The 26,612-nt window shown below is 45.4% G+C and overlaps 1 protein-coding gene across 1 annotated transcript in view; it reads right to left on the reverse strand.

The window, feature by feature from the left end:
* The window catches only part of PLPP4 (phospholipid phosphatase 4), a 132,457-nt gene extending 108,964 nt beyond the window's left edge, over positions 1-23,493 (reverse strand). Inside the window, exon 1 of the mRNA XM_058299606.2 lies at positions 23,328-23,493. Within this exon, the coding sequence (XP_058155589.1) occupies positions 23,328-23,383 (56 nt within the window). The 5' untranslated portion in view covers positions 23,384-23,493. The remainder of the gene's footprint in view (positions 1-23,327) is intronic.
* Positions 23,494-26,612: the final 3,119 nt, after the last annotated feature.

Consider the following 26,612-nt stretch of genomic DNA (forward strand, 5'->3'; position numbering starts at 1 on the left):
CATGCCCTCCCTTGACTGCTCCTCTGAGATTATCTTTTCATAAAAGGTCAAGCACCAGCTGCTGTCTTCCTGTCTACAGACCTGGGAGATTCCAGCAGGAAGAGCCCACTCCTCCAGCGGGAAGGCGTGAGATCTAAAATCACCTTCTACAGCTCATTCATTGGCTCCATGACTATCTTCTGAGCACCTACCAGGTCGCAGGCATGTCTCTCTCGGGGAGCTGGAGAGACAGTGTTTGACAGCAGACAAGGCCCGTCCTCTCGAGAAGTACACAGGCAGCAGGGCAAACACTTTACCCCCCAACACCACACTGTGATATCAGACTGAGACTTATTTAGAACTGACATTGATTTGTACTGAGGACTTGACACTGGACAGTGTGAAATCGAACCCAGCTCAGTCCAAAGCCAGACCTGCTTGGCTTTCTGATTTCCTGGTCTGCTCACCAGCAGAAAAATAAAGAGGGTCATTTTCAAGCCACATGGCTCAGAAATAAAAAAGAAAAAAGAAAATGGGAACACTTCTTTCTGGAGCACAGACTTCACATAGTTCTTTTCTCTCCTTTTTAAACTTGAAATCATCATATTTAATCCAAGAAATTATTTGACATACCTTTAGATTCTCTGAGAAGGCAAAGAGAACACTCAGGCAGTAATTCCAAGTGCTGACACAGCCGCAAGGAGCTTTTTTAAAACACTGCTCTCCTGGATTAATTCAAAGCAGGCAGCTCACATGCTTGGGAGGAAAATGAAGACCATGATTCACACTTCAGGCATAAAGTACACAGATAATTAATCAGGCTTCGTCCAACGCTCTTGATGCTTTTTATGTTGGCTACTCCAAGGCAGATAGTTTCCCAACAATGCCCGCTGATATCCAGGGAGAGGTTCCATTTGTTAAAGAGAGAAACCAGGATTACGGTGAACCGAGACAGGTAATTCTCATAAACAAGCAGCGTTCACAGGCAAGACAAGGTCGGAATGACAAGGGGACTGGTGGAGAAGGGCACAGGAAACGATGCTCTGCTCTGAAGACAGGGACAAGGAAAAGGGTGGGGAAATTAGGAAAGGAGCGCAAAAAAACCAGGGGGTAATGGTTTCCCTTTGTGGCAGGTACTATTTCAATTAAAATAGTGCTGGTAGGTACTACTCTAATGCCCACTCTGCAGATTAGTAAACTGAGGAAGTAAGTTTAAAGTAACCCACACAGAGGTGGAGGCAGGATTGGATCCTTGGCAGTCTGGCTCCAGGTCCCGGGACCTTCGCCACTAGACTCGACCATATCTGGACACAGGTTTGTTAGGACCAAGGTGCATGCCAGGCTCACTGGGCAGGAGGCCAGGTGAGGGACAAAGCCACTGGCCCCAACCGCAGCCACGGAGCCACGCGGTAAGGAGGTTTGAAGAGTCCAGCAGACTAGGATCAAAGTCACCTCAACCGATGAGCAGACGAGCCCCTGGGCATTTAACTGTCCCAGGCTCCGGTTTCCCCATCTGTAAAGTGAGAAAAAGCATCACATCTGCACCACAGTGTGCAAGGATTTGAGAAGCTAATTGCACAGAAAGCTAAGAAGTGTACTTGGCACATAGTAACCACTCAAAAATACGAAGAAGGAAGAGAAGCAGCAGGTGCTGTCATTACTCCTGGAAAAGCAGCCCAAAGGGCAGGCCCTGGGCTGGAGAGCCAGCAGCAAGGGCCAAGAGAGTTCAGACAGAGCTTGTCCGTGGGGTTCTCCACGCCTTCATTTCCCCCCAGCTCTGAGCACTATTCTTCCCACCCAAGTGCCCAACTCCTTTGTACCCCCATAACTCCTCCCATGAAGTCCTCACACACTGGCGGGCTCCCAAACCTCTGAGCTTGGCCTGGCTGCACCCCAGTCTCCTAGGACCCTGCTGTCCACTGGCGGCATGATCAGGGGTCCTGGGAAATGCAACAGGCACCTGGCATTATTTTTCTTCTTTCCTCCTATTCCCCATCCCCCACCCTGCTGTTTTTGCTGCCTGTGTCCATTCGCTGTGTGATCTTCTACATCCGTTTCTCTTTTTTTGTCTTCTCTTTTTCTCTCCTCTAGGATTCACTGGGATTCACTCCCGGGGACCTCTGATGTGGAGAGAGTTTCCCTGTCAATTGCACCACCTCAGGTCCTGGTTTCTGCTGAGCTTCACTTTGACTCTCCCCTTCGTCTCTTTTATTATGTCATCATCTTGATGCATGACTCACCTGCAGGAACCCTGGCTCGCCACGGGGCACTCACATGGGCACTCAGCTCACCACACGGGCAGTGGCTCACCATGCGGGCACTTGGCTCACTACATTGGCACTCGCTTGGGCACTTGGCTCACCACATGGGCACTCGGCTTGCTGCACGGGCACTCGACTCAGCACGTGGGCACTTGGCTAACCATGTGGGCACTTGGCTCACCACGTGGACACGTGGAGCAGGCACTGGCTCGCTGCACAGGCAAGCTTTCTCTTCTTTTTCACCAGGAGGCCCCAAGGATCAAACCCAGGTCCTCCCATATGGTAAGCAGAGGCCTTATCACTTGAGCCACATCTACTTCCCAACCTGGCATGTCTCCAAGGCCTGGCATGGTTCCAGGCACAATGGGACACAGTCAATGCATGCCTGAGGGCAAAGGAGTAGATGAATACAGGTGACTTCGGCCACCAAGTGAGGTGAATGGACTCTTCTGTCCCCATACATCATCCACTTCGGTTCCCAGAGAAGGAAAATGTGATGTGTCACCACCTGCAGAGATGTACACACAGATATTTTCAGTGTGACACATGGTACCTCCAGTTTTCAAAGCCAGTCTTCCTAGAGAAAACACCTCTGGAAATAGCCATCCCTAAACCTCAGGTTCCTCCTTCTCCACATGCTTCAAAGAAAGCCCACAGGAAAACTCAGGCAAGAGAGTCGCCTTGTGTTGCTCTCTGTGCTGCCAGACATCCTCTCTGTGCATCCCACGGCATTGTGAGAGGCAGGCAGACTGGAAGTGTCAGGACTTCCTTTTGAACAAGTGTGTTTTGATAAGAAGCAGCTCTCCCAATCAGTTGCTTCACAAAGGCTGCTGGAAAACACAGCTGTATCCAAAAGATCCCAAGAGGATGGGAAGAGGACAAGCCCAAATGTGCAGGAACGGGCATTACCAGGAAAAGGCAGGCCACATATTATGGTACGCCTGTGGGGCCAAAGGTAAAGAGACTCAGGTTCTAGGCTCAGTTCTGCTGCTGAACAGCATAGAGGACATGAGTATTAAAAAAAAAAGGAGGGGGGGGAGGTGATGGATGAGACAAGGAGACACTCCCCAGTGACTCTTGAAGGATGGACATTGGGTATAAATTGAGTCACTTTATGCTGGTTGTCTTGATTCCCTTCATGTCATGATTTTACTGGGGTTGTCTCTTCACTTTCCCGACCCACCCACACCTGATACAAATTGCCCCAATACATAAAACACTCAATTTAAAATTTTCACTGGAAGCATTGCCATCTCACTTAGTAACAGAATGACACTGGGCAAGTTCTTTAACTCTTTAAGTGTTGGATTTCTCACCCAAAATGAGAATTATAACATTCCTAACTCACAGTACTGTTTGCAGATTTAATGAGTAAATGCATTAAAAGCCCTTAGCACACTTTTTGCCATACAGTTAAGTGCTCAATAATATTGGCTATTATTATCATACTATCATTATTATCATTAGCAGCAGCAACCATCTAAAAACTTCAGTTTGCCACTTTTAGAAAATAGTGAAAGAAACATTGTGTCAGGGAAAATCAAAGCAAAGCATCTCTGGTTCACATGGCTTTTTATAAATAAAGTATTCATACTTTAAAGGTCTATTATGTTCTCATTACATGACTGAATATCTTTGCATTGGCCCACAAGAGTGAATTATAGCCCAGTACATACAGCAACCAAGTATTTAAGTCATTAAAAACAAAAAAAGATAAATGTGGAGCTTCTACATAATTCTGTTATGTGTTATATACATTTATTCAAGGCTAATATGTTCAGCCAACACATCATAGAGAAAGTAAATTCTGAGCTGAGTCTTGAAAACTATGTAAAATATTAAGTAGACAAAGTAAAAGCCACTTGAATGATGATGATGTTCATCACTGATGTTCATCATTGATGATAATGAAAATGTTCCTGAGTGAAAGTAGGAGACAATAGAATAATTTTTTTTGTTATATGAAAAAATGGCAACACTGCATCAAAGAAAAATTTGAAAACCTTTTAAAAGAGATGTCTAGTTCAAGATGGTTGATTAAATCCACACACTTTATCTTCTCTCTCAAAATATCACTGAAAAGAATGAAGATAACATAAATCCATAGCCAGGCAGAGGGTGCCATCAGCAAAGCAGAATAGGGAAAAAAATTCTGAAGATTACATAAATGGGTATAAACTGATAGATAACACAACAAAGAAGAAACTTCCCTGTAAAGGATAGAGTCCCAGAGGAGGAACCCAAAAATCTGAGTAGAAATTTCCTTGAAATCATTGGCCAACTCAAAAATTGCAATGAACAGGGCAAGAAATCCAAGGAGCCCAGTAGAAAGTAACAGCAAAGTCTAAGAAATCAAGCAGAGATTTCAGCAGCTAGCAGTGCTAGAGAAAAAGAGTTTGAAGTTGAAGTTTCTGCAAGTTAGAGGGCCTTGGTAAATATCTTAGACATTTCAGTGAAACCTCAGAAGGGCTAAACCATAAGAATAAGAACCATATCCTAGAACTAAGGTATACACTGTAAGACCAAAGACAAAACTGAAATAAAATTATGCAAGCAAGGCCTTAAACCATTAAGGCAATCCAACAATAAATTACCTGCGTGCATGAAAAAAACTCAAAATTCTTTAAAGGGGAATAGATGTGGCTCAAGTGGTTGAGGTCCCAGGTTCAGTTCCTAGTGCCTCCTAAAAAACAACAACAACAACAACTACAACAAAAACAACAACAACAAGTAAACAAAGAAGAAAAAAACAATTCAGGAGAACCAATATGGTTCAGTAGTTGAGCACTGGCTTCCCACATACAAGGTTCCACATTCAATTCCTGACCCTGATACCCAAAAAAGAAAACTCTTTAGAGGACAACAACAATTTAGAATCTACAAAGTCCAGTATACAATAAAAAAATCATTATTTATGCAAAGGAAGCAGAGATGCCTGGCCCATAATCAAAAGAAAAAAGAGTCAATCAGAATTATAGATAAACTGATGTTAGATTAGCAGAAAAAAGAAAGTTTTCTACAATATGTTAAAAGGCTATAAGGAAACACGAATAGAATGGGTCCACAGGTGGCAAACATCAGAAGAGAAACTTAAACTCTAAAATAGTGACAAATGTAAATTATAGAACTAAAAACTTAAACATCTGCAATTTAAAATTTTTCTAGTTTACTGGACATAGTGGAAGAAAGAATTAGTGAATTCAAAGACAAGTGAATAGAAATTATCTTAAAGTAAAGCACAGGAAGCAGAAAGATAAAAATAAAAAAAATAGAACAGAGCATCCTAGACCTGTGAAACTATATCAAACTGTCTAATATATGTGTAATTGAAGAACCAGAAAGAGAGGATAGAGAGGATGACATTAAATAAATATTCAAAAAAAAGTCTAAAAATGTTTAACTGATGAAAGACATCAAATGATAGCACCAAAAATCTCAATGGTCCCAAGCAGGAAAAATACAAAGGAGGCCAGCCTAAACACATCACAGTCAAACTAGTGGAACGCAAACATAAAGAAAAAGTCTTAAAAGCAGACAAAGGGGGACAATGCACTATATTTAGGAAAACAACACTGACGGTGGCAGCAGACTTCTCATCAGAAAAAAAGGATCCTACAAAACAGTACAAAGACATCTTTAAAGTGCTGAAAGAAAAACAAATGTCAGCCTAGAATTCCATATTGGACAAAAATAGCTTTGTCCAAATATAAATAAAGATACTATCAGGCAAACAAAAGCTAAGAGAATTCATTTCCAGCAAACTTTCACTATAAGAAATGCTAAAGGAAGTTCTTCAGGCTTAAAGGAAATTATCTTGAATGGAAAGTCAAATCTGAACTAAGTAATGAAGAGCACTAGTAATGATAAATATGTGAATAATAGTAAAAATATATATATTTCTTAATTGCTGTAAAAGTTTATTCATTGCCTCATGTAAAAAAATAATTTAAAATCTCGTGGAATTTATAACATAAATGCATATATAACAAGTAAAATATATGGCAAAGCACTATAGACATGAGGGGAGAAATTATAGTGTGCTGCTATAAGATTCTGTCATTTTACATGAGACTGTGTGACATTGTCTTAAGGGAGATAGTGATAAGTTTAAAATGCATGTTGCAATACCTAGAGCAACTACTGAAAAAAATTTATGAAGGTATATCTAAAAATCTAATAAAGGAGATAATACAAAATATATTAAAATTTATTTGATTACTCTAAAAGGAAGAAAAGGAACAAAGAGAAAACAAATAGCAAGATGGTAGATTAACTAAACCAAAATTACAATAATTGTAAATAAATGGCTTATCCATTCCAATTAAAAGGCAGGATTGACCAGATTACATAAAATAAAAGATACAACTAAAAGTTGTTTTCAAGAGACACACTTTGAATATAAAAACACAGATAGGTAGAAAGTTAAAGGATGGAAAAAGATCTGTGCAGATATTAATGTCAAGAAAGGTAAGATGGCGGAATTAATATTAGATAAAATAGACTTCAAGATAAGGAATATCACCCCAAGTAAAGAAGTAAACTTCCAAACGATAAAATATTGAATTCTTCAAAAGGAGATAAAATTTAAGAACACTAACTAGAAATACAAACATAGGAATTATGACTTACAAATCACTAAGGGAAAAAAAGGAGGGGAGCAATCAAACTTGAACTACTTCAGCCAAAAAGAAGAAATGGGCGGGAACTTAAAAGTAAAACACCACTAAAAATGAATTGGCAGAAGACAAAATATTAATTTTCTTCAAAAAAGAATGCTTTAATTAGCCTAGTTTGAAAGAGATAGCATATCTTCAAATTAAAAAGACTAAAAGTGTAAGAATATAAAGGATTTCAATAGCACAGCTAATTTGCTTTAATATATTTAGAACTTTGTACTCATCAAACAGGAACTATTCATTATGTTCCAGCCCTATAAATTTACAAAAATTGACTATGTATGTGGCCACAAAGAAAGCTGTGATAAATTATAAAGCATAGAAATTACATAAGCCACAGTCTCTGATATCAATACAATAAAACTTTTTTAGGTTTCACTATCATTATTCCCATATTAAAGATCACAGGAAACAAACACAGAGAGATAAAGCAACCTGCCCAAGTTCAATAGCTAGTAAATTGCAGATCAGGGTGTAGACGTCTTGGCTCTAGAGCCTGCAGTCTTAACCACAGTGCTACGCAACTTCCCAAAGATTTGGTCAGGGATGGCTGGGGCACAGGGCAGCATTTCCCCTACAGATACCTAACTACACTTAAAAATTAAATAATTAAAATGTTATAATGAAGCACAACCCAGGCAAAAAGGAAATCAGAATAGAATCCAGAAGCAATCCCATGAATACAGAAAAATTAGTGTCTGATAAAGGTGTCACTAAGAAAATAATAGTCTAGTTCATCATTGGTAAATAGTTTGAGGGGAAAATTAAATCCTTTACCTCACCCCATAAATTAAAAATTAAATTTCCAATATACTAAAGATTTAACATTAAGGAACAAAAGTATAAAGTACTAGAAATAAACAGGAGAATATCACTCTTATTTCAGTTGAGAAAGGACTTTCTAAATAGGCAGATTCTTTGAAACCATAAAGGACAAAACTGACAGATTTAACTATATAAAAATTTAAAAGCTACACATAATAATCACAAAGAGACCTAAAAGACAGTCATGGACAGGGAAAAATATTTACTACGTATGAAGTTAACAATTAGTGTCTATTAGGCACAAAGCAATCCTACACACTAGTAAGATAAATTCGAACATCCAGTTTGATAATGGACAAAGGGAAACAACAGATATTTCAATGGAGATATACAAATTGCCAACACACATGAAAAGATGTTTTACATTAAACATGGAGAAATGAAAATTAAAGAAAATGTTTGATGATATTCCTCCCCAACACAGAAATATAAAACATGAATAATTTTTATAGTACTTAGCATTGGCAAGTACGTGGGAAAATATACAATTTTCATACACTGTTGGTGGAATGGAATCAAGTACAGCTCTTCAAGAAGCAATTTGGCAGTGTCCATCAAAATTTAAATACATGTGGCCTTGGATGCCAACATTTCATTTATAAAAGTTTATCACATAGAAATATTTGGACAGGTGCATATAATATAATGTATGCAAAATTGCACTGTTGTTTGTCATAGCAAAAAATTAAAACACCCCCTATTCTATGAATAAGGGGTGACTAATACAATGGAATACCACCCAGCCAGTAAAAAGAAAGAAGTAGCTCTATAAAAAGAGAAAATATCCCCCAAAATATAAGATATGTAAAACCATATGTAAAATATGTTCTCAAAATTTTTATAAAGTGTATAGACATGAAAAATGTTTAACTTTGGAAAGTGAAGGGAATGGAATTGACAGAGTGAGGTGAAAGGATTCAGGGAAACTTACTCTTTTTGCATCCTTTGAATTCTTAAGGAGTATTTGATCATCTTTTAAAAATTTTATTTTAAGGTGGAAACACATTTATTCCTACCACAGTCACTTTTGTGTAATACTTTCTAATAATTGCCCAAATTAAGTGTATTTCAAATAGCTGCAAATCTGAGATACATTTTTATATTTTTCTTTTTGCTTTAACAATTACATCATAAAATTTCTCCATGCTTCTTCATGATTTTCAAAATGACTATTTTAATAACTATATAATATTCCATTATCTTTGTGGCCATAACTATTCTTCAAAGGATGGCCATCTGAATTGTTTATATTGAATTGTTTGATGTTGTAAATGCATCTCTTTTGATTTTAGGGAACGTAGCCATGATTATCTTTATATATAGGGCTTCTGCATCTCTTACATTAGTGCCTTGACATTGTTTCAATAATTCTAAGTAAAAGGGCAGTTTAGCACTTTGAGATTATTTTATGAATCCCAGAAAGAAAAAAATTATGTTTTTAAACTAATCTATTCCTGCAAGTGTGATACCTTTTGACTGCATTAAATTTAGTTGAGGGTCCTAGATTAGCTTAAGTGATAAGATTAATTTAGGGCTTTTGATTGGACTACATCAGTGAGGTGTAAGCCAGCTTGATAAAGACAGAGACAAAGAAAAAGACAGACATAGGAAAAGGACACCCTGCCATATCTGATCAGGCCATGTGAGAGAGGACTAGAGCATGGCTTAAGCACGAGCCCCCAAGAGGCTGGGCCAAGGAGCAGCTCAAGAGGAGACAAAGCCCTGCTAATATGCCTGGTTGGTCACAGCTGAGCTCCGGGAGCTGGCCTCCAGAAGATGGTGGACTCAGAGGGGACAGCTAAGACCTTGGCAGTGACTGGCGGCTATCTTGCGTCCCTATATGGCAGCTGACTTTGATGAGAAAGGACCTCTGATGGTGCTTTGATTTGGACTTTTCACAGCCTTGGAACTGTAAGATTTTACCCCAAATAAATCCCCTTTATAAAAGCCAACCCATTTCTAGTACTTGGCATTGGCAGCCCTTTAGCAAACAAAAACAGAAATTGGTACTGTGAGTGAGATTTACGCTGCTTCAACTACCAAAAATGCCGGAACGGTTTTATAAATGGGTAAGGGATATATTTGGAAGGTATTGTGAGATACTTGATAGAAAAAAACACAGATTGCTTTAAAGAAACTGTTGGTAATTATTTCCAGCAAAGCCTTAGGAGGAAATAATGAAACTATTATGGGAAACTGGAGGAAAGGTGATCCTTGTTTTAGAGTTTCAGAGAACTTGGCAAAATTGACTCCTGATATAGATGGAAGGCAAAATTTGAAAATGACAAGCTTGGACACTTAGCTGAGGAAATTTCCAAAGTAAATGTGGAAAATGAGGCCTGAATTCTCCTGCAGTTTATAGCAAAATGCAAGAGGAAAGAGATGAGAATGAAACTATTGGGCAAAAAGAAATCAGAGAATGATTTGGGAAATTCCAAGCTTCCAGAAAGAGCTTCCAGAGAATGGTGCCCCACGTGAAGACTTACCTAAACTTGGGACTTGTAAATCAGGATTGGAAACACAGTCATCCAGGAAGGACTTGTGGAAAGTCTGACTGCCTGCACCCATTTCCTACATGCTAAACCAACAAGCTTTTTGCAAGATCTGTATGAATAAAACCACTGTCAGCCTGGACTAAAAGGGATGGGGAGAGGACATACTGAAGGAAAAATGGCCTTAAGATGAAAACCATGTATGCTGAGGCCTGGAATTAAAACATCTCTTTGGGCCAAGAGAGGGACTTCACGCATCTGTACAGAAAGGGTATGTGTGCCCCAGCATTTGAAGCGGTTGGATCGTCCAGTCCCTTATTTAGAGAGAATTTGGCTGCCCCAGACCACAGAAAGGATAGAGCACATTCTCCAGTGGTTAGGGAGCGTTGGGTCACCACCTCACTGCTCTGAGAGGGTTTGGGCTGTATGCCAGAGATTAGGGAGAATGCTGCTGCCACCTCACTGTACTGAGGGAGTTGAAATTGTCCCTAGAGATTGGAGAAAGTGTGACTGTCACCCCAATGTTCTTGAAGGGTGAGGTTTGGAGCTCAGTAACCACCAGATACATAAATCCTTCAGCGAGAAGTAACTGCCATTAAGATTTTCATGTGTATCTTTGCATACATTTTTTTAATAGGTATAGGCACCAATTGATTAGATTACCACATTAGAACAGCATTATGCACATTCTTTTGGAATTTGCTTTTTTTGCTAAGCAACAGTTTGTGGATATCTTCCCAAATCAATAGTTATCAACGAAGCCAATTTTAATGGTTGCAGCTTTCTTCATTTTAGTGCTAATCTACACTCATTGTTATTTTGTTGTTTTCAGATGCATCTCTTGAGTTTCTACGGAAATCACAAATGCAAAAGTAGACTAGCTGTTTGTCTGGCCCCTTTAGAGAGTTCCCTGTTCCTGCCATTACCCATGTTTCTTTTGAAGAGCTCTTCTTTTTTCTTGTTGATGGTATATCAGGGGCAATAGCTCCTAACTCTGCAAATGGGGACATTACCCTCTAGAGGACTGTAAGTGTTAAACAATGTAATGTGTGACAGGTGCCTGGTAGAAAAGTAACACACACAGACGTTAAGGTGAGTTTCCTTTCCTTCCTCTACCTCCCTTCCTCTATCTCTCCTAGAGATGGAGAAACAAGGTCAATTAAAAGATCCCTAAGATCACAATGTAGTAAGGCATGCAGCTCTCAGTACCACAGGAACTTCAGGTGATAAATCAAGGGAGATTTACAAGTACAGGAGGGCTGAGCCTTGAGCTAGGATTTAGAAAGTTTGGGGCAGGCATTCTGAATAACTGTCCAAAAGGTCACTGAAAAAAAGAAACTGCCAACATGCATATATGTATAGGTATCTTTTAACTCACCTTTATATCTCCACCTCAGAATAGGAAGGAAGGAAGGCGGAGTAAGGAAAGGAGACTCACTTTGACACCTAATATGCTCAAGTTCCGTGCAAGGCATCATTACACCATTAAATCTTTTTTTTTTTTTTTTGGTCTTTATTTATTTTTCTAATGTTACATTAAAAAAATATGAGGTCCCCATATACCCCCACCCCCCTCCCCCCACTCCTCCCCCCATAACAACCTCCTCCATCATCATGAGGCATTCATTATACTTGGTGAATACACTTCTGAGCACCACTGAACCTCATGGTCAATGGTCCACACCATAGCCCACACTCTCCCACAGTCCACCCAGTGGGCCATGGGAGGACATACAATGTCCAGTAACTGCCCCCGCAGCACCACCCAGGACAACTCCAAGTCCAGAAAATGCTCCCACATCACATCTCTTTCTCCTACTCCCTACCCCCAGCAGCCACCATGGCCACTTTCTCGACATCAATGCCACATTTTCTTAGATTACTAATCACAATAGTTCATGAATAGAATATCAGTAAGTCCACTCTAATCCATTCTCTATTCCTCCATCCTGTGGACCTTAGAATGGCCGTGTCCACTCCACATCTTTATCAAGAGGGGGCTTAGATTCCACATGGATGCTGGATGCAATTCTCCTGCTTTCAATTGTAGGCACTCTTGGCTCCCTAGTGTGGTGGTTGACCTTCTTCACCTCCATGTTAGCTGAATAGGGTAAGTCCAATAAACCAGAGTGTAGGAGTTGCAAGTCTGTTGAGGCTCAGGGCCTGGCTATCACACACCATTAAATCTTTACAACCCCAGGAAGTGATATCATCGTCCCCATTTTACAGATGAGGAAGCTAGAGCACATCTTCATTATGGGTGGAGTCGGGATTGAATTCTGTTTTAGTATGCTAAAAGCAGCCAGGAGCAATACACGAGAAATGTGTTGGCTTTTACAATGTGTATTTATTAGATTAAAAGCTTATAGTTCTGAAGCTGAGAAAAATGTCCAAATCAAAGCATCAGGCAAAGCTCTCTCCTACAAGATTGGCTGTTGGCAATCCTGGACTCCTGCCACGTGGCAAGACACAATGGTGGCTCTGCCAGTCTCTGCCTTCCCCTCCAGGCACACTTTCTCCAGGAGTTCAGCTGTGGTTGATCAGGCACAGAGCAGAGTCTGCTCATCTCTCCCCTCTTCTCTGTCCTCTGGGCCTCACTGCTTCAGCTTCTTGCTCTCCATGGCCCTTTCCTCTGAGCCTCCTGGGGGTCTCTTTCCATGGCTCTGTGCTCTACTGATTCTAGCCTCTGGCCTCTGGGTCCCCTCTCACAGACTCTCAGGGTTTCTCTCTGTCTCTCCAGCTTTTATTCTGTGTCTGTGGCTTTTTATCCCTCCATTTATAAAGGACTCCAGGAAGAGGATTAAGACACACTCTGGTCTATGCCCTATTGGAGCAATCTAGATCAAATGGCTCTTAAAAGATCTAATCTAATCAAAGGTTCATAATTTCAATTTAAGGGCATAATTTTCCAGGGTCCACATAAATGACTCAAATCAACAGAAATTCCAAAGCCCAAGAGTTGACCAGGATGCCATGCAACTGCCTTCCTGCACAGTGAGGACCCAGCTTTAGACTTCTTTGTGTCACTCACCAGGTCTATTGTGTGGCTTTATAAAAGATCTGAACTGAGTCTGGCAGACTAATGCTTCTTTAGAACTATACCTGGACAAAGAAAAACTAAGTCCTTTTTTAGAAACCTGACAAATGACCCAGCATTTCTACTAGGTTATACCCAACAGAAATTGCAAACATATTCACCAAAAGACAAGAAAAGCAGCATTATGCTTACTGGTCAAAGGACAAAACAAAGAAAGAGCCCATGGTGGCAGACTTGGCCCAGTGGTTAGGGTGTCCATCTACCACATGGGAGGTCTGCGGTTCAAACCCCGGGCCGCCTTGACCCATGTGCAGCTGGCCCATGGGCAGTGCTGATACGTGCAAGAAGTGCCGTGCCACGCAGGGGTGCCCCCCGCACAGGGGAGCCCCATGCACAAGGAGTGTGCCCCACAAGGAGACCACCCAGTGAAAAAGAAAGTGCAGCCTGCCCAGGAATGGTGCCGCACACACGGAGAGCTGACACAACAAGAGGACACAAGAAAAAGAAACACAGATTCCTGTGCTGCTTACAACAACAGAAGCGGACAAAGAAGACGCAGCAAATAGACACAGAGTACAGACAACTGGGGTGGGGGGCGGGGAAGGGGAGAGAAATGAATAAATAAATCTTAAAAAAAAAAAAAGAGTCCAAATGTCCAGGAAGAATAAATAAAGAGGGTTACAGTCATACTATGAAATGCCCTATAACAGTGAGCTTGCACAAACCCCAACTACACACAACATGGATGGATCTCAAAAACAGGCTCAAAAGCAGCCAGACACCCAAAAAGTATACACAGTGCAGGATTTCTATTTATACAGAGTTCAAAACTGGACAAACTCATCTCTTGTGTTAAGAAATCAAGGTAGTGACTGCTCCAGAGTGATAGAGAGGGTGTGAATGGGAGAGGGTTGTGGGGAGCTGTCCAATTATGAATAGTGCACTTATCTATGTGCATGCTGTATTTATGCTGAAATAAACGAAACTGCCATTTTCATAGGTCCAAATGGTTGAATATCAGCAATTTCACATGGTTCCACCAAATCCTTCAATAAAAACATTTTTTTTTTAAACCTTCTGGTAGAGGAGAGAGAGACCTCTGGCACTGAACGGCTTTTCAGAAAACCAACCAAAATGCTCCTGCAGTTTCTGACCCTGTTTCTTCCTCCTGGAGACAGCACAACAGCTTGTCCCTCGCCTCTGTGGGACAACTTTTCACAGTCACATACTGAAAGACTGTGATTAAGTTGTCCCCAGGCTCACCGAGCACAGTCCTGCCCCTCTCAGCATCCTGCACACTCCTCGGGCAACGCAGTCTCCCCTTAACGCCTGCGTGGCTTTCGTTGAATGGCCCGCCCTGTGGGAGGCGTCAGTCTAGTCTGGATTAGCACCCTAATTCTGTCATCCGAGCTGTAAATACTAGCGCTGTAAACCAGTGTTTCTAAGGCATCCACAGAACAGTGATATTATATTTTTTAAAGAAGCAGGATTACTAAGATAATTTTTCTATTTAAAAGTACTGTTAGAGAAAAATAGCAGGACAGGGCTTTTATGAGCCTTGTGGGGGTCATAAAAGGCATAATCTTTATAACTAATTGAGATAACGTTACCCACAAGTTATGAAACTAATGATCTCCTCTTGTAGTGTTATAAGCATTTATCTCCCTGTGGAAAAACATCATCCATTCTCAGAACTCTGGGTACAGCCAAATCATTTTACAGTGGCAAATAGTATTTTAAACAGAAGGGTGCTCCATTTATCAGATGACAAGGCAGAAGTTCTCCCAGGGTGGGGGGAGAGAGGCCCGGAGCCCTCTTGTTCCAGCAAGCATGGGTAGGACAGGGTGTCTGATGAGAACTCTCTGAATGTGGCTTCTAAACAAGCTCTGCATGATAGAAACAGAGCTGAATGAAATAATGAGAACATGGCATTTTCCTTATATGTTATCTCACGCAGCTAGACTGATAACACTTTTGATCAGTGTCCTAGAATCACTGTTGTAAAGGGCCAGCAATTTAAGTCACCATCAGGAAATTACAGAACTGTGGCCAACCCGTCCCCCAACAGGCAGCAAGTTCATTAAATGTGCCATGGTGAAAGAGACATATAAGTTTGGGGGATTAAAAGGAATCGTTTGATACACTAACACTCGTAGCAGCATTATTCACAATAGGCAAAAAATTGAAATGACCCAAATGTCCATACACTGATGAGTGAGTAAACAAATTGTGGTATATCCATACAGTGGAACATTATTCAGTCATAAAAAGGAATGAAGTTCTGATACACGCAACAAGACTGATGAACCCTGAAAACATTAGGCTGAATGAAATAAACCAGACACAAAAGGACGAGTATTTTATGATTCCACTGACATGAAATATGTAGAATAAGCAGATTCACAGAGACAGAAAGTAGATCAGAGGTTATCAGGAGCTGGAGGAGAGAGGAGATGGGGAGATAATGCTTAATGGGTACAGAATTTCAGTTTGGATGATGAAAAGTTTTGGCAATGGATGATAGTGAAGGTACACAGCATTGTATGTGTAATTACTGCCACTGAATTGCACACTTAAAAAGTTAAAATGGAAATTTTATGTTTTATACATATATATATTACAGTCATAAAATCTTTTCAAGAGGAATTATTTGAAATATAAAGGAGCTTTTTCTTTTATAGAAATCCTATAGTAAATATTAACAAGTAAATCATAACAAGAATAGTATTAATTACCCAAGACATTTCTCTTTAGAGTTCATTATGTATTAATTTTAATAAAATAATAATAATAATAATATCACCATTTGTTGGACACGAGGTGAGCTGGGTACCGTCTCATTAACAGTCACACACCTTTCTTTCATGGGTACCTTTCCTCATGGGCCTTACCCTCCCCATTGAGTAGACAGTGAAACAAAAACTTAAGCATGAACTATTTTGCCCAAAAGCTCACACAGCTAATAAGTGGCAAAACCAGTACTCCAAGTGAGGCAATCTGCCGCCCAAGGCCACAATCTTACCCACGACGTCCACTCCCTTTGGTGGACACCATGGACCAGGGATCAACAAGAGCAGGCAGAAGACACGGAGTTTTCTTCTATTAGGTACTTCAAGTACTTAGCTAATAAAATCCCATGAGGTTTGTTGATACGGGAGGAGTGGGGGGGTGGGGGATGGGGTATGTGGGAACCTCATACTTTTTAATGTAACATTTTTTGTGATCTATGTATCTTTAAAAAAAAAAACAATGCAATAAAAAAGGAAAAAAAAATCCCATGAGGTAATTATTATCCCCATTACCCCCCTGACTAAACTGAGGTTCAGAGATTTCAAGCAATTGCTAGTTGGTGGCAAAGCTGAAATCCAAACACAGACCTGCATAACTCCAAAATCCACAGGCTCTCATTACAGCACTTGACTTCATACAACTCTCCTGGCTTCTGGAGAATGAGTAAAGCTATCACAGGTGCATTTGCTAGATCAAGTATACTTAGGCTACAGTCCACAAAGCAACCCCCAAATCTCACCTAACAAAGTTTCCTTCCCGTGCAAAGTCCATTGCTAGTAGTGACCCTCTGCAGCAGCTCTCCTGGAAGCTTCCATCTCAGCATGTGGCCTCCAAGTTCTCCACCAAAGAGGAAGGGCAATAGTGGGCCATGAAGGGGGTCCCTGCTGCCTCTACCCAGAGGTGACACCTGTCATTTCCACCCATGTTCCACCCATGTTCCATGGTCCCACCTAAATGCAGGGGTAGGAGGTACAGACACTTGTGTGGCCAGGATGGAGAGGAGAACCAGAGGAGACTACCTGCCCCAAGAAGGTCTCAAATTGCAGAGGACTGTACACTGGCTGTTCCCACACAAGGAGCACAGATTCCTGGGGATCCATTTCATATGTCCATTAAGTCAAGTCTGGCCTGGGCCCTAGGTCATGGTGATGCCGGTGGTCGGCTGAACACCCAAGAAGGATTGCTCTGGGTTGACGCAGAACACTCAGAGCTCTATATAACTGATCATCAGACGCAGCGTTCCATCTGATGAGCACTCACAAGACATCTACCTTATGCTGGCCAAAGCCTGGCTGCAAAGTGGGAATAGCAAAGATGAGAAAGACAACCTAGTTCTAACAGTTCAACAGTTTACAATCAAAACCAGACATAGAAATGAGGGGCCCCAAGGCAAGACGGAATAAAACAAGAGCTCCCAGAGAGGACCGTGAGGTGCCCTGAGGCACAGCAGCGGGTGCTGAGGACTGCCATGCACAAAAGCACACAGGGCCTGCGCCCAGGGGACTGTGCACTGCCCCCACTGGGCAAATATCTGATCATGATGCTTTTTGATTTCAGTTCTTCCCAGGCTCCCAAGTACTGCCCCTAAGGGAAGGTCCACACTTTACAGTCCCCTCCCGGGCACACCTCCTGCCACTACACCCCTCCCTCACCTGCTGAAACCTGCACCCTTGCTGGGGCCCCAGCTGGCAACCCCACCCCCAACCAAAATGCTCCTCCACCTCCAGGCCTCGCCCCAGGACCTCCACATCGGCAAGGCTCAGGTGAGTTGTCATTCCAGGCAGGTCCCCTGTACCTGTCTCCTCCTCCCCAACTCTCCAGGATGAACTAATACTTTCATCTCAGTAAAACAGAGCACTTTGCTCCAACTACCATGACTGTCCCCTCCCTGGAGTCCCAGAAGGCACTCCTAGGGGTATAATAAAGGGTTGGCTCGTTATCATCAATATCCAAGGCTCTACCTGACATCCGGTGCCCTGGAGCAGGCCACCTGGACCAGCTTAAGCACCAGGTTTCCCTTTGTCTGGGTGGATTTATAGCAACCAAAATTGGTAATAAAGGGGAAAGAAAATAACTCCCACCAGTGCCTGCACCTACAAGGTGCCAAACGTGTTCATTGGCTGGAAGAATGAGAAAAGTGAACTGTTTTGAGGCAAAACTTCCAAGACCAGCAATTGCAAAGGGGGAAATAACAAACAGTGGCCCATTGTGGACCTGCTCAGCTGGACGGTGACGCCTGGGAGGCCAGCTGCCCATCCTCCTCCTCTCACCCCAGCACCTGGCTGGGGCCTCCGTCGCAGGAAGTGCTCAAAGGAGGATGCTGCAGTGATGGGAGGTGAGGCGAGGGCACTCCCTGAGCAGACCCCAGCTCCTGGGGAGGCATCCCACACAGGGAGTCACCAGGAGCCAGAGGGAGGGAGGGACAAACGGCACCCGGACTGACCGGTGAAACAGGCAGATCACCTTCCCCCAGACCAGTATTTCAGATCGTCATCTCTTTCCGTGGTCCTTCTGCAGTGCTATAAATAAGGGACCTTCTGCATTAAAGCAACATCCACCCGCAGTGAGAGAAAGCCATGTGTCACTCGTCTCTGAATAACTCCATGTGTGTTCTTACCAGCACCTTACTCACCACCTACTGACTTCAGGGATTCAAACAGCTAAGGGAGACCCTTCAAATCTGTACAATGCCCAAATCCCATCTTTTAGGGAACGTGGATCCCCAACACTGTCCCTCCTCCGCTACTGAGGTGCTATCCTAACTAAGAGAGCTTGATTTTAGAAGGGGAGTGGCATCACTGTCTATACACTAGTCCAGGCAATGTGCATTTCCGTCTCTGGAAATAAGGGGTCACGTGAGGGGGCTGCTCATAGGATGCAGTCCCTTGGACTCAGGCTGGAAGCTAGTGCTGAAGGCACCCCATTTCAATGACTGATGGCTTTGGGACAGAGAGTCAACTGTCTTTTGAAACCAGTTCCTTATTGTAAAACGGGGATAATTAACAGTATCCACCTCAAGTGAGGGGATGCTTAAGAAATCACATGGAAAGTTTTCTGCACAGAGTAAGCTCATGACCAGTGCTGCCTGTTATTTTGTCTAAAGCAGGACAGTGAGGTGACTGACAGTTCACATACACAGCTGGAACATCTGGATTCCGATCTCAGAGCAGCACTTATTAGCTCTGTGACTTGGGCAGTGCCTCAAGCTGATGGTTGGCTCCATGTGTCCACTGGGCTAGTGTCTGGTGTCCAGTAGTTTAACCAAACCAGCTCCGGCCTGACTGTTACCATGAAGGTATTTCACAGATGGGTTTTCATGTTTAGTCAGCTGATTGCATCTACAGCTGACAGCATCTACAACCAATATAAGGCATTGGCCTCAGCAAGGAGAGGAGTCTTCTCACCCAATCAGTTAGAGGCCCTAAAGCCATAAGTGAGGATTTCAGAAGTCAGAAGAATTTCTATCTCAACTTCAGCCAGCCAGCTTCTCCTGAGGAATTCAACATCACCTTCATCAGAGTTTCCAACTTGCAGCCTGCCCCATGGAACTCAGACTTGCTCATCCCCAGAGTTGTGGGAGCCAATTCTTATACTAAATGTTAGCATAATTATAAGATATATATCACGGGTTCTGCTTCTCTGGAGAACCATAATACACGTAACCTCTCTGTGCCTCAGTGTCCTCCTCTATGACACAGAGATAAAAATGAACCTCCTACCTCAGGTTGGAAAGATTAACGGCATGAGCGATAGTCTTCATTAGCGCCTGGTGCGTAGTAGGTCTACAATAGTAGCTGTTGTTATTGGCAATGGCAGTGAAAGAGGAAGTAATACACAAGCATGAGGACACTGCTGCTCTGCCCGGCTGCTGACCGGCCAGCTCGTTTCCTCGCTGCACCCTTGCTGAACAAGGTCTGGGGCTGGCTTTGGCATTTGCAGAGACACTCACCGAATCTCTCCTGGGGACTTTGGTGGCAGCAGGAGGGGAGGCCCAGCATGCATCTCCTTCTCCCCGTCCTGCCCACATCCATTAGGAAGGGCAGAGCGCCTCTGGGTCCACGAGCTTCATGACACTAAAGGCAGCCTCAACAACATCATGCTTATATATTTCCTTAAACACTGATGTCCTGTAACCAATTTATTTCCTGTTAGGTTAAGCTGTATGTGCCAGCCCTGACTTGATTACTCATTACTAATCCTCTTTCCAGCAGTTTTGAGGTTCTTAGGCAGGAGGGCCCCAGCGGCATTAAACACTCCCTGGGAGATGTACAGGAGTTGCCTGGATTCTCCGAATCCTGAATGCGCAAAAGTTCAGGGCCCTACCTGGTCTGCAAAAAGAAAACTGGCTTCTTAAGAATCAGCATGGGGAAAGCGAACTTGGCCCAACGGATAGGGCATCCGTCTACCACATGGGAGGTCCAAGGTTCAAACCCAGGGCCTCCTTGACCCATGTGGAGCTGGCCCACGCACAGTGCAGATGCACACAAGGAGTGCCCTGCCATGCAGGGGTGTCCCCTGTGTAGGGGAGCCCCACGTGCAAGGTGTGCACCCCATAAGGAGAGCCGCCCAGCACGAAAGAAATGCAGCCTGCCCAGGAGTGGCGCTGCACACACAGAGCTAACGCAGCAACATGACGCAACAAAGAGAAACACAGATTCCCAGTGCCACTAATAAGGATAGAAGCGGTCACGGTAGAACACACAGCAAATGGACACAGAGAACAGACAACAGGGGTGGGGGGGACGGGAGAGAAATAATAATAATCTTAAAAAAAAAAAAGAATCAGCATGGGGAAGCCGCCTTCTCCCCACCCACAGGCCACAGTGCATTTTTGTTAGTTCTAACTTGAAGGTAGACGCCAGGGTAAATGTGGTCAGAGCAGGCGCATCTCCATGTGACATCCTCCAGAGCCACAGGTGCCCCCCACAAAAATGAGCCTCTCATCCTGAAGAATAGAGTAAAATTACCAAGCAGAACCGAGTGATGAACTGTACTGGCTAAGTGGGATGCTGCCTCTGAGAAACGGGACTTTGTTTGTCGGAGGGGCTGTCCCAATGGCCAGCCCACAGCTGCTGGGACCACCCTCTCCTGACCAGAAGTGGGTGCTACCTGCTGAATCTCACCCTCAGGACCAAAGTCGCCTCTGTCATCAGGCCAGAAGCATATCTGAGAAAACAAAGGGTCTTCTGTACCTTCATGTTCTGAGTCCAGTCTCCATTCTTCTGGAAGTCATTATCTGCCTGATAATAACAGCATCTAAACATCCAAGACTCCCCTCAGGAATTCTCGCACTGTACACACACCAACGCTGTCTTTGCAGGCCAAAAAGCCACAAGTTGGACGTGATGCTAAACTTCCAACGTGACATGAAGCTGGGCAGCGTCCGTTCCCTCTGGGGAAGGTGACAGCAGATAGCCTATTAAATAATCCAAACCATTCTGGTTTCTACAAAACATCCTCAGAGGAAAGTTAAAAGCACATAAGACAGTAATTACCAAGTTTTCAAATCTGCTGCATAGACCACTTTATATTAGAAAATATCTCTCATAAATGTTTGGGGGAAATTTTGAAGGGAAGCCTAACACAAAATAAATATTTTACATATTATTAGTGGACCCTTTTTTATCTGCTAATTCCAAGCAGCAATCAAATCACAGTTAGCCTAAGAGCTGACAGCATTTTATTGGAGCAGTAGTCACACATTCACCCAAGAATGTTCAATTTTTCTATGTCCTGAACATTATTTTATACCACGATCATTTAGTGGGGTTTAGCCTATTTATTAATTGGAAACTGTCCCTACCTGATCATGCAGCCATCACTAGTTTTAATGCATATTCCAAAGGTAGAAAAATAAAGTAAGGGGAGGGGACAGTGTGTTCTGTTTTCCCAAATGCATCCAGACCACACGAAGCCCTCCTCCTTCCTTCTCCTCAGTGAATAACAGCAGTGTTCAGTGGGAAGCAGGGAGAGGGGGGCTTGCCTGCATCTGGGAGCTCACCGCCCCCTCTGATGGGGTGAATAAAGCCTCTGGGTGAATTCAAGTTCTAGTAAAGGAAAGCATGCAAGAAAGAGCATTTCTTTCCTGTGTATCCCCTGGACTGCACGGAACAGAAGTCATCTTTGACACAGCCCTGCCTTCCACCCGCCATCAACGACTCCGGATGCCCAGCAGAAACCAAGCCCCGGGCTCCCGTTAGGAATTGGGCGCTTCCAAAAAACTGCAAATCCAGAAAGTTCACGCAACTTTAATATTTAAAACGTGCCAGAAAACAGTCACGGGGCAGAGCGGAAAGAGAACCCGGCCCCCTGATGGAGGGCCCAGTGCATGTGTAGGGCGCCTAGGTGACAGGGGTAGACAGGGTACCACGGGGTGGGGTTGACCCGGTACTCCCGGGTTCAGGTCTGAAAGACAGAGAGGCGAGACAGCCTCCCGCTGCTCTGGCGCGGGAGGCCAGTGGGACTCAGGCGGCGCTGAAAGGACCTGCGCCAGTGCGCCCCCCACCCCCACCCCCCGGCTGTCCGGGATCGCCGTTCCCAGGAGCCAGCCACTCAAAGCCACCCCGGGCGTTTTTCGCTGTGCCCTAGTCGGACTCGCGCCCCGCACCCTTAGAGAACACCGGCTCGCAGCAGAATCCCGGGACGTATCCAGCCCGCACGCCTGGCTGCGGCCCCCGACCCCCTGAGCCTCCGCAGCAACAGTTTTCCAGCCGGAGAAGTACCGCAAACGCCTCCCGGGAAAAGGCTCACCGGGACCCGCGGCTCTAGAGCCAGGGAGACGCAGGGAGACGGAGCCCGAGCCTGGGCACGGCGGCAGGTGGGGGCCACGGGGCAAGGGGGCCAGGAGCAAAGCCTGCAAGCCTCGGGCTCGGAAGATGACAAAGGGGAAACTTCCCGAGGACGCGGGGTGAGGATGCGCGTCCGAGTCCACAACAGCCCCGAAGTCCCCGGGAGGTGCCGAGCTGGAGAAAAGGCGCCGGCGGGCGGACCCGAGCAGCTGCGGAAACGGCTCGCGGGCGCCGTGGGGCTGGCGGGAGCAGGTCCCAGCCGGCGCGCACGGGTCCCTCCGCGCCTAGGGTCCCAGGCGACGGAGGGCGAGGGTCTCTCTGGGTCCCTAGAACCCCTCCCGGGCTCCAGGCATTGAGGGGCCTCGAACCCAGACCCCCCGCGGGACGCGGCGACGGAGCCAACAAAGTTGGGGCTAAGAGAGGCTGGGTGCGTGGTCCCCGCGTGGATGCAGCCCCGCCCGCGGCGCGCCAGTACTTACACGAAGACCCCGAAGAGCAGGGCTCGGACCCCGATCTCGATGACCAGCTCCCGCATGGTGCGGCCGGAGCGGCTCCCACGGCGGCGGCGGCGGCTGGCGTTCTCCGCGACTCCCGCAGCTCCGCCGGCGCCGGCTCGCTAGAGCCGGGGCTGCGAGGGCGGCGCGCTCCAGGCCGCGGGCGGGGGCGGAGGCGGGAGCGAGCGAGGGCGGGCGGGCTGCGGGGAGGGCTCAGCCCCAACCTCCCGCCTCGGGCCCCGGGGCGCCGGCCAGCCGCGACGGCCGTTCCCCGCGCTCGCGGTGCTCCCGGCTTGGCGTCCCCGCGCGGAGCGGGGACCGCCCGGGGGACTCCCGGCTCCCTCTGGCCCGGCGCCACCGCAGCGCCCTGGGCCAGCGCCGTGAGCCCGCGGCCCGGGGAGGGGAAGCCCGGGGAAGCCCCGCCGCCGCCGCCTCCCCTGCGCGCCCCCGGCCTCCCGCCACCCCACCCGAGGGGGCGGCCCCTGGGCTCCCGGCCCTGGCAGCTGCCGCTCTGCGCCTCCCCGCTCTCCGCCGACTCTCCCTCTGACTCTCTTGCTCCCTGGCACACGCACGCACGTGGGCACGGAGGACACGAGCGCCGTGGGGATTCGTCGGGGTTCAGGGCAGCCTGGGCATCCTCTGTCCGTGCCTAGGGGCGCTCCCGTTTTTTGTTTTTGTTTTTGCTTTTTGTTGTTGTTGTTGTTGTTGTTTTTGCCCTCCCTACACCTTTCTAACCTGAATTTATTTCCTTGCCCCCCCCCACCCCCCTCCGCCCAATCAAGAAGTTCCCCTAAGATCACTCGCGGGCTTCCCTTGCCCTCAGGAGGTGCCAGCCGAACTTCATAGCCCTGGAACAAAGTGAGGGTAAAGGCAAAGCTGGCTCCCCGCTACATCGCCAGCGCCAGGCGGCCCCCTGCGCCGGGATCCCTGAGGCATGCCGCCCCCCCCCCCCCCCCCAGCAGCTCCGGGCCGCCGCGCGGTGAGCCTGGCACAGTCTCTGACCGCCGGTGGGCGCCCGGGGTGGCGCGCTGCTGGTCCAGCCTTCAGTCGTTAGCCTCGGGAGGCAGTCAGGGCAGCAAGTGTAACCAGGAGATTCAGCCTCGTCCTTCGGTGCCAAGAGCCCCCACCCTCACGGGAGGCCGCGGGAGCCCAGCGGGCATAAGCTTGACAAACTTAATCCTACGGACATTCAAGATGCAAACCAAACCCACAATAATCATAGCCATTAGCTTCTCCCTAAGAAGCGCCAGGCCTTTCCTGGGTGTTAGGAGAGAGCTAGCCCCCATTTTGTGAGCAAGGGAACAGCCTTAGAAGGTGGTTTCTGGGATTGAAGAGCAGTGACAAAAGGTAGAAAGAAGGCTTTTGGAGGAGGGCTTTGGCAGCAGCAAAGGGCAAACAGTGCCTGCCTCTTAAGAAAACATATTACACACCCAAGATACCTGAACAAAGACATCTCAGGGTCAAGAGAGAGAGGCAGGCGAAGGAGGCTGGATCCTGCCTCTGTGTGGGAGAGGACACAGAGGACCCTGGAGGAAACCCCACAAAGCAGGGACTACATCCGGTTTCCCATCTCTGTGTCCTGTTGTCTGGCACAATGGCCCCTTGGTCAGTATTTGGTAAATGAATGAATGAATGAATATGTTTCTCATCAGGTACTTAGGGTTGGGGTGAGAGTGTGGAGGACTTGAAGGGAGACGATAGAGGGGTTCATCTTCTCCGTGTCTCCAGCCCAGAACCTACCCTGGGCACAAATTGGTCTCCCAGAGTTTGGCAAAGTGGTATAGGGAGACCATAGTCAACCCAATGAACTCTAAGGACCTAGACCTCTAACTTTCAGGTGCCGTATTCTAGGAGGAAACACTAACGAGAGCCCTGATGTGGAAACATCACTTTACCCATCAGCATCAACCGAGCACATCCTTGTGCAAAGCTGCACGCTGGTTGCTAAGATTCAGAATCCATCTCTGCCCTCAAGAAGATGGGGAGCTGAAGAAGCAGGAAGAAACACCAGGGAACTAGGCAAAACAGGATTAACACCCCCAAAGAAGTGCTTCAGAAAACCAGATCCAACAGAGGTCAGGAAGTGGAGCCATCCTGGTACTCCAGGGTGGCCAAGGAAACCGCCGCAGAGAAGTTGGCTCTTGCAAGGCAAAGCCAATAACAGAAAGGGAGAAATTCCTGGTGAGGTTGAGAGCATGAATGCAGGTGGGGCAGGAGGTGGGAGGGGTTTGGAGGGCATGGTGGGTGGACCTCGCTGGCAGAGCAGAGGGGCGAGCAGAGGTTAGTGTAGTGGTGGACACCCAGCTGTGGCAGTGCTGCCCGCCACAGTCTGTTATCTGGACCACAAAATTAGAATCTTTGCAATATGATGTTCGTCATTTCTCATTTGTGTTAGAAATACCCACAGATGAAGTTTGAAAGGGCATGTGACTTCTTGCTGTCATCATTAACAGGAGGCTTTGAAACATACAGATCTTAAAAGCTGCCCGGTTCAAATCCCCCCCCCCCCCCATCTGATGCTTGAATTTAGTGTCTATTTTTCTACAATAGAGCACTGGAATTATTCTATAACTAGAAAAGAAGAGAGACAGAGACACAGAGTGAAAGAGTGAGATTCTCTCCCTGGCCTTCTCTTTGGCAAGCTAAACATTCTCAGTTCTTTTGGCTCCTCTCAAGCGGTAATATTTATAAGACCTCTGAGGATAAGGCACTAGACCCAACACTGATGCATTAAGCCAACTTCTGCATAATAAAAGATAATTTTCCTACATCTAGGAAAGAGGTGAAGCACATTGGAAATGAATTAACCCTTCCATATCCTTACAGCAGATGTTATTCTAAAGAGAAATGTATGAATTAATGACATTTCAGGGGAAAATGTTGATTCATTTCTCAGAAAGCTTTAACTTTGCAGCTTTCTTTCCTAGTGGGATTTTGCCTATTATTTTCAAATCCACCAATGAAAAATCAGAGTACCAAGGCCCTTACTGCATCCAAGGCAGTAATTTTGGTATGAGAACCATCAACTGGGTTTTCATTGCTGTAGACACTGTGACAGAAATTAGAATCCTAGAACATAGTACAAGAAGAAAAAAAAGCCTTCCTACTTAGCACACAGCTAGTTCTGCTCCCTAATTTATCAGAAGTCTGGGGCCTTGCCAAGAGGCCACAAGGAGTCAGGGGCAGACAAGACTGAGGCCAGGGCTAGAACACAATCCCTTACTCACAGTCCTGGGTTCTTTATTTTTTTTCTTAGAGAAGTTGTGACTT

This window comes from Dasypus novemcinctus, chromosome 6, assembly GCF_030445035.2.
Source record: "Dasypus novemcinctus isolate mDasNov1 chromosome 6, mDasNov1.1.hap2, whole genome shotgun sequence".
In the NCBI taxonomy this organism is placed as follows: Eukaryota; Metazoa; Chordata; class Mammalia; order Cingulata; family Dasypodidae; genus Dasypus; species Dasypus novemcinctus.